Source organism: Numida meleagris, chromosome 9 (assembly GCF_002078875.1).
Source record: "Numida meleagris isolate 19003 breed g44 Domestic line chromosome 9, NumMel1.0, whole genome shotgun sequence".
Classification (NCBI taxonomy): Eukaryota; Metazoa; Chordata; class Aves; order Galliformes; family Numididae; genus Numida; species Numida meleagris.
Genome location: NC_034417.1, coordinates 1,653,263 through 1,669,271, shown reverse-complemented (window position 1 = coordinate 1,669,271; position 16,009 = coordinate 1,653,263). Strand labels below are relative to the sequence as shown.

Sequence of the window (16,009 nt, the reverse complement as noted above, 5' to 3'; positions counted from 1 at the left end):
TACCCCTGCTGCCCATCCTCCATCACCTCCGCCAACCCCAGTGCCCCATAATTCTGGCTGCCAGCGAGGACGCAGGGGCACACATCCAGCCCTCCTCACAGGGCTCGCTGGGCCCCACTCAAACCAGCGTTCAGTGGAGCTGGCAGCTGCTTCGGTGGTTGTGGGGAGGAAGGAGCAAGTAGCTTGGCTGAGATGAATTCAGTGGCTGCTGGTAACAGTAATAATGCAGAGGCTCAGAGGACACACCGGGAGGAAGGCTCCTCTTAGAGGAGTCAAGCATCTAGTCCAGCTCCCCTGCGATGAACAGGGAGATCTGCAGCTCGCTCAGGATGCTCAGAGCCCCGTCCAGCCTGACCTTGAGTGTCTCCAGGGATAGGGCATCCGCTACAGCTCTGGGCATGCTCACAGGGAGAGGACTTTGTCCCCCAGAGAGGTCCCTCATCCCTAAAAGAGGATGCAGGTGTCACGCTAAGGGACATGGGTTAGTGATTGGACCGAGGTCAGGTTGTTGGTTGGACCTGAGGGTCTTGAAGGTCTTTTCTAACCTTGATCATTGGTGAAGCGTTGGCACAGGCTGCCCTGGGAGGAGGTGCAGTCACCGTCCCTGGAGGTGTTCAAGCACCATGGGGATGTGACACTGAGGGGCACGGTCAGTGGGCTTGGTGGGGTGGGTTGGACCAGATGATCTTTCCAACCTCAATGATTCTGTGATCCAGCACCCACAAGGACAGCAAAGCTTCCATCAGTGTGAACACTGAGTTCAGTTCCCCCTAGGAAAAACCCAGATTCGAGCAGACCTCTAAGGATAGAGCTGTGATTCCTGTTCCCCTCCCAGTGGAATAAGAGCAGCAAAACGCAAGAAACTGTTGTGTAAGTATTTATTAGGTTAGAAAACCTGGGTAGTTTTTACCTCTGTAAACAAATGCATTTCTATGCAGGACACAGAAAACAGGTACTGATGCTCCACTTGCCAGGAGGATTTGCCCTGCAGCCATCAAACCCTGCTTGTTATTAGTCATAATGCATAAATCTATTGCGAAAAAAAAAATACTGTGTAAAAAAAAAAAAAAGCAGCAAATGCATAGTCTGGAAGCCAGAAGTGTTTTCCTGTGCCTCTTATTGCTTTGTGTCCCTTATTTTCATTCATTTGGTATTTTCTAGGAGGCTTCTCATTAGGAGGCCAGCTAATTGCTTCGTGTGCGAGCAGCACTGCTTATATAATATATTTCTAGCAGTCAGGCTGTCACCAGCGTGCAAATGCTGAGGGATTCCCTGCGTGAAATCATTGCAGGGCACTTGTCCTGAGCACGGCAGAGGGATGTGGATGCCTGCAGTGAAGCATTGAGGCGATGGGAGCAGCTCTATGCAAGGAGTGCGAGCCCTCGACCCCGCAGGGCTCGGCTCTCTCTTCCCTCCTCACGCAGAGCTCTTGGTGGGGAAACGCTTCTGCATCTGGAAGCACTCGCACTGCTTGTACTTCATGGTCAGCCCATACTGAGGGGTGACATCCACCTGCTGCCCGGGGGCTAGGCTGATCTCCAGCTGCTGCAGGATGATGGTCAGGAAGAGGAAGACCTCCCAGCGCCCGATGGTCTCCCCGATGCACCGCCTCTTCCCCAGGCCGAAGATCACCACCTTGTCGCTCTCTGTCCTGTTGATTTCGGTGCCGGCTGCGTTGAGGAAGCGCTCAGGCTTGAAGGTGGAGGGGTCCTTCCAGATCTTCCTGCGACAGAAGGGAGGGACCTGAGCAAGGTGCTGGGGCCAGCGGCCAAAGAAAGGCCTCATTTCCCCATCCTACAGCGGTGGCCCTCGGCTGAGCCACTGTTCCTGATCCAAAGTGCCAGCTGCACGTCAGCCCCTGTCAGCTCAACCCACTGAAACCTCCACTTTGGACTCTCACTGTGTTTGCCTGCGCAGATACCGGAGATGACTGAACTGGGCACGTAATTCTGGGACACGCATTTCAGCTGAAACGGGAGCACAGGAATCAGGCAGGAAGGATGGGAACCCGAGGGATTTCTCCTCTGGCATCCTCCCTGCAAAAACTCTCGAGCCTGTCCCAGCCTGGCTGCTCCGTGGGGTTTCCCAGCACCTCGGCCAAAGGACTGCAGGTTGGGTATGGGGGAACAGGTTCCCACGTAGCACAAAGCTTCTGACACCTGGTCTGGGAACCCCCTTCTGCATCCATCAGCCGTCATGTTGCCTTCACAACCCGTTCAGCTTCAGCGTGCAATTGTAAGGATGGATGTGAGCGATCCTCGTGCCAAGCAACCCTGCTGCACCCAGATAGGAACGCTCCGGTGTACTCACTCGTCATGGTTCACTTGCCACTGGTTGATAAACACGCAGGTGTTCTTGGGGATGAAATAGCCATTCAGTGCAGTGTCTTTCGTTGTACTGAAAGAAATGTGGGGGGAGAAGTCGAGAGGAGACCCACAGCTTCGTGGTGACGTCCAAAAAAACAAAACCCAAACTTACTTACTTAACCCAATGCTTACCTGTGTGGGATGGTGAAGGGCAGGAGGGAGGAGTGCCGGAACATCTCCAGGATGAAGGCTTCTGTGTAGGGCAGCATGCCCCGGTCGGACAGCCGCGGTCTCCTCTCCCGGCCGATGGTCTGATCTGTGGGGTGTGGACAGGAGGAGCCGGTTGGGGCCAGCCCTTCATGGAGGTCTCAGCCCTGGAGAAGCGGGCTGAGGAACTCACCCAGCTCTGCCTGAATCTTCTTCTGGATGCGGGGGTACAAGGCAGCATACATCAGGCACCAGGACAGGGCGGTTGTCACGGTGTCAAAGCCTGGACAAGCACAAAAGAAAAGCATTTAGATGCCAAAATAAGACAGGCAGGAGGATATTTGCAGCTCCCAGCACTCTCGATGCTTTGGCTGGTGACACACAGCCTGTATTTGCCTTAGAGCAGTTCCACCACCAGCCACCACTGCAGAGCCATCTGCTCTGAGCCCCATGGTCCCTCCAAAACCCCAAGCTTCGTAGCCCATCTGCTGCTGGCTGCACCCATGGAGATGCCCTCACCTGCCCCAAAGAGGTCGTTGACGATGGCAATGATGCTCTCGTCAGAGGGTCGGACGCGGACATTCTCCCCTGTCTTCTTCTCCTGGCAGTGCCCAATCAATGAGTCTGTGACATCCCGAATGTGTTCCTGGGAAGAGCCAGAGGGTCAGAAACACCAGGGCACATGGGATGGGGAAAGCTCTCCTTTCCCAGCCCCTGGAGCACCAATCCATGGCCAGAAAGGGGAATGCTCGAGGCAGTGAGTGCCTGTACAAAAGCAAGGAGCAGTGAGAGGGGTTATGGTTTGAATTTTGGGTGGTCCTGTGTGGGGCCAGGATTTGGACTCTATGATCCTTGTGGGTCCCTTCCAATTTGAGGTATTCTGTGATCCTAGGTAGGTAACAAAGCCAACCCAAAGGGCAAGGAGAACTGGGGATGTGCTAGAGCAAAACCAGCAGATCCAAGGGCCCTGCCAAGTCCTGCAAGCAGCAGAATTGGACTTGAGCTTCCTCCATGGCAGCTCGGTTTCATCAGGCAGAAAGCAGAGCAAAAGCTTGAATTCTGTCCCTTCTTTCAGCAATGTTAATGAATGGGATCGTGACAAAGAGAAGGAGCAGTGGAGCAGTGAAGCAAGGAAAAGGTTTGCCACAGAGCAGCGCCCAAACTCTTACCTTATCAAAGGTGGTGTAATGGTCCCGAACAATTTTCTGTATGAAGGCACTGAAACGAGTGTTGACGTCCTTAAAGGCAGCCATGGCGCGGCTGGGGAGGTACCGGAGCAGTGGGATGAAGTCAGAGGGGTTGCCAGCAGCAGCCACGTCCCCAAACTCGTTGTTCATGCTCACCACGCTGAGCAGCTCCTGGTCGTTGTGGTCGTAGCGCTTGCCAAAGCATATGGCGCAGATGACGTTGGCCACCGACACCACCAGGTATTTGTTGGGGTCAAAGCTCTGCTTCTCCTCCATCAGCTGCAGGAACTTGGTGACCAGGTAGCTGGCCTCGGTGGTGACATGCTCCTCCAGGAGGCAGCTGGAGGAGGCCGTGGGGCTGGCGGCCATGGAGAAGGTCTTCAGGGCGTTCTGTGCCAGCTTCCTGCGGGCTTTCCACGCGTCCCCCCATTCGGCGCTGAAGGCCAGGCTGTGCCCATCAGAAATGTACTTAAAGCTGGGCAGATCGGGGCGCCCCATGAAGTCTTCTGCTTGCCTCACCAAGGCTTGCCTGACGGTTTCCAGCCCGCTGAGCACCACCACGGGCCGGGAGCCGATGGTCACCTCCATCACGTCCCCATATTTGCGGCTCAGCTGGGTGAGCACCAGGTGCGGGTCCTTCCTCAGCTCCAGCACGCTGCCCAGCACGGGGAGACCACGGGGCCCCGGGGGGCTGCGCAGCCCCTTGGGTACGCGCTGCCGGCGGGTCTGGGTCAGCAGCAGGAGCAGGCAGAAAGTGGCAGCTGCCACCAGCACCTCGGTGGCTGAGATGAGCCCTGGGCTGCCCACCTGCGCCATCGCTGCCTGCGGCCCCGCTGCCATCTGGAAATGAACCTGGGAAGGAGAAAGAGCTGATGGGGGGGAGGGTCCTCCACCAGATATTGGAGCGTGAGATTGTGGGGTGAGGGTGACCCCACGCAAGCCACCAGGACCCCCTCGCTGCCCAGAAGCGATGGCTGCAGGTGGGATGCTGGAGGGTTGGGGATGGGAACGCTCACCTCCGGGTGTTGCCGTCCCACGGGGGCCCGATCCTGCCAGCAGGTACCCGCTGTCCGTCCGCGCCTGCTTTATATGCATCGCCTCCCGCTGCCATTGGCAGGGCACCTCCCATCACGTGACTCGAAGCTGAACCGAGGCCAAACTTTTGAACCCCCCCCCCCCCCCGGGACCCCTCCTGGTTTTGCGGGGAGACACCTGAGGGGAGCCCCGACGGGGCGGGGGGTGCGGTGGCGGCACGGCGCGGAGGGCGTTCGCGGCGCCACGAGCGGTTTCGGGGACACCGGGCGGGGGATCCGGAGGTCCCATGGGGAAGGCTGTGGGGGGGACATCGCGTGCGAAGCGGTTGGGAGGTTTGGGAACCTGCACCGCCCCGGTCCCTGCAGTCACGCTACCGGGAGGTTCTTAAAGGAGCCGCAGCCCCACGCGGCTCCGCGAACACGCGGGGGTTGGCCGCAGCCCCCTCCTCACACTGAGCTCTGCGCCGCCGGCCGCGCCGCCCGGAGGGGGGGGTCCCGGATCCAGCCCCTTCCCCCCGCTTTGCCCTCGGGGCTGGACTCGTGGCCGCCCCACGGGACTCACGTCGCGGGGCTGCCGGCCGGCGCGTCCCGGTTAAAGATTGGCCAGGTTCGCGTGAGAAGCGATCGTGCCCTCCGTGCCCCTCTGCCCCCAGGGGGCACGTCGGGAGCGGGGGGGGAAATTGGCGACGGAACGGCACGGGGACGCGGGGAGGAGGGAGCTGCTATTTGGAGGGGGCACAAAGGGGACCCACCCCCAGGCACTTGGGGACATCGCGTGCGAAGGGGCCGGTAAAGACGTGGGACGGTCACTCTCTGTCACGCTATGGGTGTGTGGGTGGGAAACGGCTTTTAAAGGGCCAGGGCGGTGGCCCCACGTCCAGGAGCCCGGCCCGGGGTCAGGGCGGCGCCGGAGCCGTGCACGATCAGGGTCTCCCCCACCCCGCGCCGTCGGGGGTAACGGGGCTCGGTGCCAGGCGTGTCCCCAGGGCAAAGCAGGGCTCAGCAATGCCACCGCGAGTGTCCCCACTTGGGGACGACACGGTGGCAGGGTCAGCCGTGCGGCCGTCACCCACGAGCACCCACGCTCACAAGCAGCCGTCCCGAAGCTCTCGGAGCTGCTCGCCCCGTCTGCGTATCCATCCAGTTACACCCCCTCCTCCCTCCCCCCCCCAGGCTTGTTTCTCAGCGTTTCCCGTCCGTCTGAGCTCATCTCCCGTGTGCTGATCAGCACCTTCCCCGAGCCGGGCTGGGAGGCATCTGCGGGCTGGGACGCCTGTGTTGGTGCCCGTCATTAGCGCGTGCAATTACGGGGCCGGCTTTTAGCAGCGGGGGTTTTGTAACTGTTCTCGCCAAGCGTTAATGAGCCCGGGCGCTGCTATTAACAATCCCGCTCGGGCCAGATGTTGAAAGCCTTTATTAAACATTAGCTCAGCTTGTACCTGGGCAAAATTCCCACCGTGCTTTCCAAGGACCGGATGAAAGCTGGGGCCAGAACCCCAAATTTTATCCCACCTCATCAGCCTCCCTGCTGCTCTGAGCACCTGTGCATCGCACCGAGGTGGGATGCAGTGTTCCTACCGGGGCAAGCGTGTGGGACGAGCCCTCTGCAATGCCCCCAGCCTTGCCCCGGTCCCCTGCCCTATCTCAGTAGCTCCCCTTGCCCTGCCACTCCTCTCCCCGCTGCGGGGGAAGCGCGCCAGCCACTTCTCACGCAACCCTGGCCAATGGTTAACCCGAGGCCAGAGGTCCCGCCACCGATAGCGTGGCGATACAGGTGCCCTGCTTGAAGGGCTCGTGTCCTGGAGCATCTCGGAGCTGGAGGGTGTTCGCCTGCGCGTCTGGAGTGGTTCCAGGTGGGCTCAGCCCCCCTGTTAATAGGTAGCCACCCTTCGAGTCCTGGCTTCTGTGACCCTCAGATAAGCGCCCAAGAACGCATATAAAGCCCCATGGCAGAGCTGGGCAGCAGGAGGAGAGGATCCCGCGTGGTTCCAGGGGCTGGACGCCCTCTGCCTCTCTCTGACCACCTTCAAGGACCTGCAGGTCGGACTGCGTGCGTGTGGCTCTGAACACAGAGGTAGGATCGAGAAGGTATTTATGTCAGCAGAAGAAATTCATGGAATGTCTCTCCCATCCCTCTCTTTCTCCAGCTCTCTGCTCTGTTTAAGGTGCCTCCTGCAAATCCTGACTCTCCACCACTCTTCCCCTTAGTTCCTTCCAGGTGGCAATGGGGCCGGAGGAAGTGATGGTACAGGTGGGCAGCCCAGGGCTCATCTCGGCCACCGAGGTGCTGGTGGCAGCTGCCACTTTCTGCCTGCTCCTGCTGCTGACCCAGACCTGCCGGCAGCGCGTACCCAAGGGGCTGCGCAGCCCCCCGGGGCCCCGCGGGCTCCCCGTGCTGGGCAGCGTGCTGGAGCTGAGGAAGGACCCGCACCTGGTGCTCACCCAGCTGAGCCGCAAATATGGGGACGTGATGGAGGTGACCATCGGCTCCCGGCCCGTGGTGGTGCTCAGCGGGCTGGAAACCATCAGGCAAGCCTTGGTGAGGCAAGCAGAAGACTTCATGGGGCGCCCCGATCTGCCCAGCTTTAAGTACATTTCTGATGGGCACAGCCTGGCCTTCAGCGCCGAATGGGGGGACGCGTGGAAAGCCCGCAGGAAGCTGGCACAGAACGCCCTGAAGACCTTCTCCATCACCGCCAGCCCCACGGCCTCCTCCAGCTGCCTCCTGGAGGAGCATGTCACCACCGAGGCCAGCTACCTGGTCACCAAGTTCCTGCAGCTGATGGAGGAGAAGCAGAGCTTTGACCCCAACAAATACCTGGTGGTGTCGGTGGCCAACGTCATCTGCGCCATATGCTTCGGCAAGCGCTACGACCACAACGACCAGGAGCTGCTCAGCGTGGTGAGCATGAACAACGAGTTTGGGGACGTGGCTGCTGCTGGCAACCCCTCTGACTTCATCCCACTGCTCCGGTACCTCCCCAGCCGTGCCATGGCTGCCTTTAAGGACGTCAACACTCGTTTCAGTGCCTTCATACAGAAAATTGTTCGGGACCATTACACCACCTTTGATAAGGTAAGAGTTTGGGCGCTGCTCTGTGGCAAACCTTTTCCTTGCTTCACTGCTCCACTGCTCCTTCTCTTTGTCACAATCCCATTCATTAACATTGCTGAAAGAAGGGACAGAATTCAAGATTTTGCTCTGCTTTCTGCCTGATGAAACCGAACTGCCATGGAGAAACCTCAAGTCCAATTCTGCTGCTTGCAGGACTTGGCAGGGCCCTTGGAGCTGCTGGTTTTTCTCTAGCACATCCCCATTTCTCCTTGCCCTTTGGGTTGGCTTTGTTACCTACCTAGGATCACAGAATACCTCAAATTGGAAGGGACCCACAAGGATCATAGAGTCCAAATCCCGGCCCCACACAGGACCACCCAAAATTCAAACCATAACCCCTCTCACTGCTCCTTGCTTTCGTACAGGCACTCACTGCCTCGAGCATTCCCCTTTCTGGCCATGGATTGGTGCTCCAGGGGCTGGGAAAGGAGAGCTTTCCCCATCCCATGTGCCCTGGTGTTTCTGACCCTCTGGCTCTTCCCAGGAACACATTCGGGATGTCACAGACTCATTGATTGGGCACTGCCAGGAGAAGAAGACAGGGGAGAATGTCCGCGTCCGACCCTCTGACGAGAGCATCATTGCCATCGTCAACGACCTCTTTGGGGCAGGTGAGGGCATCTCCATGGGTGCAGCCAGCAGCAGATGGGCTACGAAGCTTGGGGTTTTGGAGGGACCATGGGGCTCAGAGCAGATGGCTCTGCAGTGGTGGCTGGTGGTGGAACTGCTCTAAGGCAAATACAGGCTGTGTGTCACCAGCCAAAGCATCGAGAGTGCTGGGAGCTGCAAATATCCTCCTGCCTGTCTTATTTTGGCATCTAAATGCTTTTCTTTCGTGCTTGTCCAGGCTTCGACACCGTGACAACCGCCCTGTCCTGGTGCCTGATGTATGCTGCCTTGTACCCCCGCATCCAGAAGAAGATTCAGGCAGAGCTGGGTGAGTTCCTCAGCCCGCTTCTCCAGGGCTGAGACCTCCATGAAGGGCTGGCCCCAACCGGCTCCTCCTGTCCACACCCCACAGATCAGACCATCGGCCNGTGGAAAGCCCGCAGGAAGCTGGCACAGAACGCCCTGAAGACCTTCTCCATCGCCGCCAGCCCCACGGCCTCCTCCAGCTGCCTCCTGGAAGAGCACGTCACCACCGAGGCCAGCTACCTGGTCACCAAGTTCCTGCAGCTGATGGAGGAGAAGCAGAGCTTTGACCCCTACCGCTACACGGTGGTGTCGGTGGCCAACGTCATCTGCGCCATATGCTTTGGCAAGCGCTATGACCACAATGACCAGGAGCTGCTCAACGTGGTGAACGTGGCCGATCAGTTTGGGGACGTGACTGCTGCTGGCAACCCGGCTGACTTCATCCCACTACTCCGGTACCTCCCCAGCCGCAGAATGGATTTATTCCTGGATTTCAACAAGAGATTCATGAAATTGTTGCAGACAGCCGTGGAAGAGCACTACGAGACCTTTGACAAGGTAAGAGCTCATGGGAGCCTCATCTGCCTCAGAGATGAGTTCCTGCTCGGTATTAGTGAGTTACTTGTCCCCTTGCTGCCAATGGCCAGCTCATTTTCTTAGGTTGCAAAATCAATAGGGGCACTGGGCACTGAAGGATGGTCTCCCTTGCTCATACCACCATGGGTTCTTACAGCAAGTCAGCATCACTTGTCTCTTCTTCTCAGAACAACATCCGAGATGTCACCGACTCCCTCATTGAGCAGTGCATGGAGAAAAAAGCTGAAGCCAATAGTGCCACGCAGATCCCGAATGAGAAGATCATCAACCTGGTGAATGACATCTTTGGAGCAGGTATGTCTTCCCAGCGCTCCCTCAGCTCCTGCAGCTTGTCTCAGGCTCCTCACTGCTCCTCACCCAACCCCAGACAGCCAGGCTGGGGCTAAACACCCATCCTCTTGCTCTCCAGTCTTCTCCTGGAAACACCCCAGAGACCCTATGGGACATCAGCTCTGGAAAGAGGCTTTAGGAAAAAGCATAGGGCACGGTTTGTAGCTTGGTTAAACTTCACAAGCCAGGGTGGTTGAAGGAAATGCCTACTGACTGATTCATATTTGAGCTGCTCTGTGGAAACTCCCTCGATTCCCAGTAAACTAGGATCTTACACCAACCTGACATAACCGAGGGGTGAACAGCGACGAATGAGAACTGAAGTTCTCAGCAAAGCTTTCTCCATCAGGATAAAAATCCAAGCCCTACTGTGTGTGCCCAGGATGTCCTCTGCCCTACGTGTTGTGTAGACCTGGTCTGCATGCTCTCTCCTCTCTGACTAGGCTTCGACACCGTGACAACCGCCCTCTCCTGGAGCCTCATGTACCTCGTGACGTACCCCCACATCCAGAAGAAGATTCAGGCAGAGCTGGGTGAGTTCCTCAGCCCGCTTCTCCAGGGCTGAGACCTCCATGAAGGGCTGGCCCCAACCGGCTCCTCCTGTCCACACCCCACAGATCAGACCATCGGCCAGGAGAGGAGACCACGGCTGTCCGACCGGGGCATGCTGCCCTACACAGAAGCCTTCATCCTGGAGATGTTCCGGCACTCCTCCTTCATGCCCTTCACCATCCCGCACAGGCAAGTGCTGGGCTTGCCAAGAGGGTGGACTTACTGAAGTCCGCTGAGGATGCAGAAGAGCCTCTTTGCTTCCCAAAGCCTCACAGTCCTCTCTCCTCTCGCCAGCACAACCAGGGACACGGTGCTGAATGGCTACTACATCCCAAAGGACCGTTGCGTGTTTATCAACCAGTGGCAAGTGAATCATGATGAGTAGGTATCTTCAAGGGCAGAAAGCCTCCTGCTCCAAGAGAAAAAGGAGCAGATGAGGTGTCTACTAAATCCAGTGTCCCCTGCATCCATGGCCGGGGGACATCATCTCAAAATCTGATGTTTGCCGTTCCAGGAAACTTTGGAAGGATCCACAGACTTTCAACCCAGAGCGTTTCCTCAATGCTGAAGGGACCGAACTGAACAAAGTGGATGCGGAGAAGGTGATGACTTTTGGCCTGGGGAAAAGGAGGTGCATTGGGGAGGTCATTGGCAGGTGGGAGGTGTTCCTTTTCCTGTCCACCTTGCTCCAGCAACTGGAGTTCAGCATCTGTGATGGCAAGAAGGCAGACATGACGCCTATATATGGACTGACCATCAAGCATAAGAGATGTGAGCACTTTCAAGTCAAGAAGCGCTTCTCCATGAAGAGCTCGAACTAAGCAGTTTATCCATAGCCTGGATATTGCCACTTGGGTGCCCTTATAGCAGACCTAGGTGTGGCATAACCTCACAGAACCATGCAATAAACGAAAGCCATTGAAGCTCCTCATTTTGTCTTGTTCACTTTCTAGTGTTTGCTCACCTTTTTCATTTCCTGGCATTTCTGGTGCTGGATATTCCATCCCGTCTTCTCTTAGCACCACAAACTACATTTGTGGGGAGCTCAAGCTGCCATTTGACAGACGGATAGGAAGTGTACCCCAAACCAGACCATCTGAACACCTTGGGGCTGTATTCCTTCAGAATTACTCTTTGACAGCCGAAGGACAGCCAGCCCACACCTCAAGATCTTGGCAGATCTGATGTCCAAAGCTTGGGTGGGGATGAGGATGATGCTATCCATGTCCAGCCATGGTCACTGCTTCTGGACTACTCTGGGGACACATTTTCACCAATTGGAATTTACTTTCAGTGGAGATGTGGTTGCAGGGAAAAATTCTTGGAGATTTGGGGAAAATATCTCGGAAAAATGCTAATACTTCTCCAAGCCCTCCGAAGACAGCTGGTTTCCTTGTTTCTACATTGTGTTTTTAATCTCCCGACTGACTTGTCCCCCCCACGATCCCATTCAGGAGCTTTAGTGCCTCTCTGAGAATCTATCAGACAACCTCGCACCAGGCTGTTGGTTTTCTGGGCTGGAGAAGGGGTGTTTTCACAAAAGGGAGAGGAGAATAGGACCTTCTCCAACTTAAACCCAAAAGTTTACATTGGCTGTCAGTCAACCCCTACCAGGAGGGCCAGATGCCTCCTCTTCTTGCCCTAGTACAGCTTGTTGTTCGCTTGCACGCAACCCAGAACCTGGCACGCAATGATATGGGAACAAGTACAACCACTCAGTGCAGCACGCACCGCTCTTGAACCCGTTCCCATGGGTTGCATCTACTCAACCATAACAACAGACCCTAACCAATGAGAGCTCTCTTCAGGTCCGAATACCGGCGGCTGGTAACTGCATACATGGAAACACGCCTTGGACAGAAACTTCCAAGAAGAGAGAAAAACAAAAGAGCCCGTTGGGGAAGGAAATGGGGAAGCCGATTGCCCAAGACCTCAGGGAGATTCCAGCAAGAGCAGGGAGGTGTTCAGACCCGTTAAACCAGCAGGAATGGAAGGAACAACTCTTTGTCTGCGTATGTCCAGATGCTGCCAATGGGTGTAGAGGATGATGAGGCAGGAAGAAGGTTTTGGAGCCCAGGCTGATCTCTGCTCTCAGCACTGAGACAAATGGAAGACAAATTCTGCTTAGCTTCAACGAGGATGTTGATGTAGCTATTTCCAGCACATTTCTGAGTCAAAAGTTCCTTTGAGCTGAGGTCACCAGCCTTGGAGGAAATGTGGAAGGATGGCTTAGGACAATGCATGTGGTCCATTAGTCAAATAGCATCTCCCCTACCTTCAACAAAAGCCATAGGTAAAGGCAATAGAGTCAGGATCCACCTGTCCATGGGGGGCATCCCAAGGACAGCCCAGGGAAGGTGGGATCATCACGGACGTGGGGCTGAGCTTCTCAGCCCTTAACTTGGAGGAAGACCTCCAGGACCACCCCGTTGTGGTGTCATGCCACCTCCATGGTGTGTGGAGGCTCCCACGGACTTGGCCAGCGACTCTGGTGCTGGTGCAGGACCAGAGTCCCATCAGCTGGAGCCATTGCGTGACTCTGACCCCCCGAGTCCTGGTGCTGGCTGCTGATAAGGCCCGCAATACACAAGTGCAGATATAAAGGAAGAACATGGGGGCAATTTTTACTCTTTAGAGATGAGCGTTTTATAGCCCTGGGGCCGATAACTGGATTAATATTAACATCCGTGAGGTGAAACAGCCCCTTGGTGGTGGTTCCTCGAGAAGTGTTTATCAAGGGCTGATTGCTGCCCCCGGGGTCACTGGTGCCTGAGGGCATCGGGCAGAACCAGAGTGAAAGTCACTGCAAAGCCAGGATGGGGAAGGGAGGGAGAAGGCAGGAGGAGAGTGGAAGGAGAGCAAGCAGAGAGCAGCAAGGAGACCTTTTGGGGCAGCTCTGGAAGGGAGCAGGGCTGCCGTACAAGTTTGGTCTTGCCTCCTCGGACATTCTTAGTGTGTCCTGGCAGCTCTCATCAAAGTGTTCCCACGCTGCACCCACAGTTCTGCCCTTCCTCCTCTTCTCCACCACCTCCCAATAAGCAAATCCATCGATCACTGCCACGCCAGCACCAATTGCTTACACGGCTCCTCTATCTTTGTCTTTCCACAAATGATTTTCCTCAGTTAAAGCCTCAATTTACTTCCCAGGTAGCTTGAGATTGCCATGATTTCTTTATGGGGACCTTTATGGGGACCGGAGCTGTGATAAGCCAGGGGAGCTTTGATTGCACCACGGCTAATTGCTTTTATTGGTGCTTTTAAAATGAGTCAGCACTGAGCCATGGCCTCTTGGCTCCGGGTCCTCCTGCCAAGCTGGCAAGGCTCCCTGGTCTCTTGAGCCCACAGGGACATGTCCAGCTGGGATGGAAACCTGAGCTCAGGTGAAACCCAGCTCCTCCACCTGGATGCCAGCATTTGGAGTTCTCAGTTCCCCAGAGGAGTTGCTCCGGTACTTAATGACCCTCCCCATTAAAAGAGCATCCTGTATATTTCTAACCCAGCTCCATCTCCCTTCTGTCCCTCAGCACTCTTGGGTGCCTGTAATTAACGGCCAAACCTGCTCAGTTTTGCCAAGGGAGAAATAAATTGGCTCCTAAGCCAAGCTGGTGTCACCCACTGCTGTGACTGCCCGTCCCCAGAAGAGGGGACAGTCCCTCAATGTTAGGAATACTCTTGATGCTTGACATCCTAAGGCTCTGTGTTTCACTTTGAGCCCCTCATTTCGGAGCCACGTGTGCTTGCTTTCTGCCAGGAGGCTGTGGTGGTACCTGAGCACGGTGAGTTTTGTTCCTGCATCCCTGCTTGCTGTGGGACATGGTTAGTGGGCATGGTGGTGACGGGCTGGTGGCTAGACGAGATGATCACAGTGATCTTTCCAACCTTAATGATTCTATGAGAAGAAGACCTACAAAGACCATGTCTCCTTGCCTCTCCACTTTCAGGACCAAGCCAGGCTTTCCTCTTCCTTCAGCCATGGGAGCAGCTGTGTTGCAGTGGGAAGAATGGCTGGTTTCTTTCTCTTGGGGAAGAAAACCTGCTCCCCACCACGGAGCATGGTTCTCTGATTCTATCTCCTGGGGCACTGGAGCTGGTGGGACTTTCTCTGGGCCCCATGGGGTGCACATGAAGGCAGGTGAGGATGGAGTTTGTCCCCAGGTTGAGGCACAGCAAAGCAGTCACAGTGATAACCACTTCCTGCACACCGAGGGCTGCCTGGGACAAGTGGGGGGCTGGGGGCAGCGACCCCAATCCCTGCTCTCCTCTGGCTCCCTGCAGCCTTCACCTGCATCTGGCACGCTGGGAGTCCCCGCGGCAACCCACTCCCTTCTGCTTTAATTAAAACCCTCCTGGAAACGAGGGGACGCTCCTCGGAAAACGAGGCAGAACCAGAGAGCGGTTCTGGGGGCCGGCACATGGACAGAAGCACACGAGAGCCAGGGCTGAATGTCCCCAGTGTGCAGCACCGGGCAGGGCAGCGCGGGTCCCGAAGCAGCGATGCTCTCCGGAGCCTTTTTGTCCCCTCTGGGTCGGCTTTGGGACGTGATCGCCCTCGTGTGGTATCTGTCACATCTCTGCCGTGCACGCACGGAGCTCTTCGCTTCCCGAAAGGCTGCGTTCCTGCTCCGAGCGTTTGAGGGATGCTCATGTGAAGGATGCTCATGGAGGGGGGGGATGCTCATTCGCGGAGGGGCGTGCTCATTTGAGGGATGCTCATGTGGGGGATGCTCATTTGCAGAGTGGGATGCTCATTTGGAGGATGCTCATTTGGGGCGGGAGCTTTGCATCCCCACTGCCCAGGAGCTTGCAGCGCTGCAGGACCGCATCCACCTGCCTTTGGGCTCAGCTCAGCGTGCAGGTGCGCTGCTCCGCTCGCAGCATTTCTGCCCCGGGGAGGGTGCACGGGCTGGTGCCCGCATCCGCGCTTTGCTGCAAGCAGAGCTGCTCTCATTTCCTCCCTGCACCGCTACTGAGTGAGGCAGAGCGTGGAGAAGGGATGCACACGAGGAGGGCCAACCTGCACTCCAGCATCTTTGGGGGCACTGAGCTCCATGCAGAGGGCTCCACGGCAATCCCCACGATGCGTTCAGCGCCGTCGCTGGGCTGCTGGAGCTGTTGGCACCGACCTCCTGATGTGTCACCTCCATCGTCCCCTGCGCTGGGGGGGGATGCACGCACCGTGCCGGGCTTCCTGCTTCGCCCTACATGGCTGCGTGCAGCGTGGAGCAGGAAGTGACAGGCGGCTTTGCCCGTGAGCAGGCAGAGCCCGAGCGCTCGGAGCAGGTCGGCACGGAGCTGGGGCCAGGGGAGCACTGGGCCCGCCTCCCTCTGCGTAGAACCCCACAGCTGGGGGGTTCCTGCAGTCATAGAATTGAGTTGGAAGGGATTCAGTCCAACCCCCTGCAATGAGCAGGGGCACCCACAGCTCCATCGGGTGCTCAGAACCCCCCCAGCCCCACCTCGGTGTCTGCAGGGACGGGGCACCGCCGCCTCTCTGGGCAACCCGTGCCAGTGCCTCACCGCCCTTAGCGCACAAAACTTCTTATACCCAAGCTAAATGTCCCCTCCCGCAGTCCGAATCCATCTCCCCTCGTCCTACCCCAGCACCACCCTCTCCGCAGCCCGCCCCTCCATCCCGCAGCGCCCCGCACGTCTCCGCTCTCCGCTTTCCCCTATCCCCGCCTGGGGTGCGGGGCAGTGCCGGCCGCCAGGGGGCGCTGCGGAGCCGCACGGCGCAGGCGCGCTGCTCGGGGCGCTCCGATTCCGGCC

The 16,009-nt window shown here is 57.2% G+C and overlaps 2 protein-coding genes across 4 annotated transcripts; one reads left to right on the top strand and one right to left on the bottom strand.

Moving 5' to 3' along the window:
• Window positions 730-4,829, bottom strand: LOC110403826 (cytochrome P450 1A4). Its single transcript, XM_021407531.1, has 7 exons — window positions 4,717-4,829; window positions 3,683-4,552; window positions 3,033-3,159; window positions 2,707-2,796; window positions 2,499-2,622; window positions 2,311-2,397; window positions 730-1,723 (listed from the first exon to the last, which is right to left on the bottom strand). The coding sequence occupies exons 2-7, from the start codon at window positions 4,538-4,540 to the stop codon at window positions 1,417-1,419; spliced, it is 1,593 nt and encodes a 530-aa protein (XP_021263206.1). The 5' UTR covers window positions 4,541-4,552; window positions 4,717-4,829; the 3' UTR covers window positions 730-1,416.
• Window positions 5,327-15,987, top strand: LOC110403949 (cytochrome P450 1A5). 3 transcript variants are annotated; one of them, XM_021407737.1, is made up of 6 exons: window positions 5,327-7,810; window positions 9,529-9,655; window positions 10,135-10,224; window positions 10,309-10,432; window positions 10,538-10,624; window positions 10,758-15,987. In XM_021407737.1, exons 1-6 carry the CDS (start codon window positions 6,959-6,961, stop codon window positions 11,062-11,064), a joined length of 1,587 nt encoding a protein of 528 aa, XP_021263412.1. In that variant the 5' UTR covers window positions 5,327-6,958; the 3' UTR covers window positions 11,065-15,987. The 3 variants fall into 3 exon arrangements, with proteins under 3 accessions (XP_021263412.1, XP_021263414.1, XP_021263413.1); XM_021407739.1 differs by lacking the exon at window positions 9,529-9,655 and adding an exon at window positions 8,334-8,460; XM_021407738.1 differs by lacking the exons at window positions 9,529-9,655; window positions 10,135-10,224 and adding exons at window positions 8,334-8,460; window positions 8,697-8,786.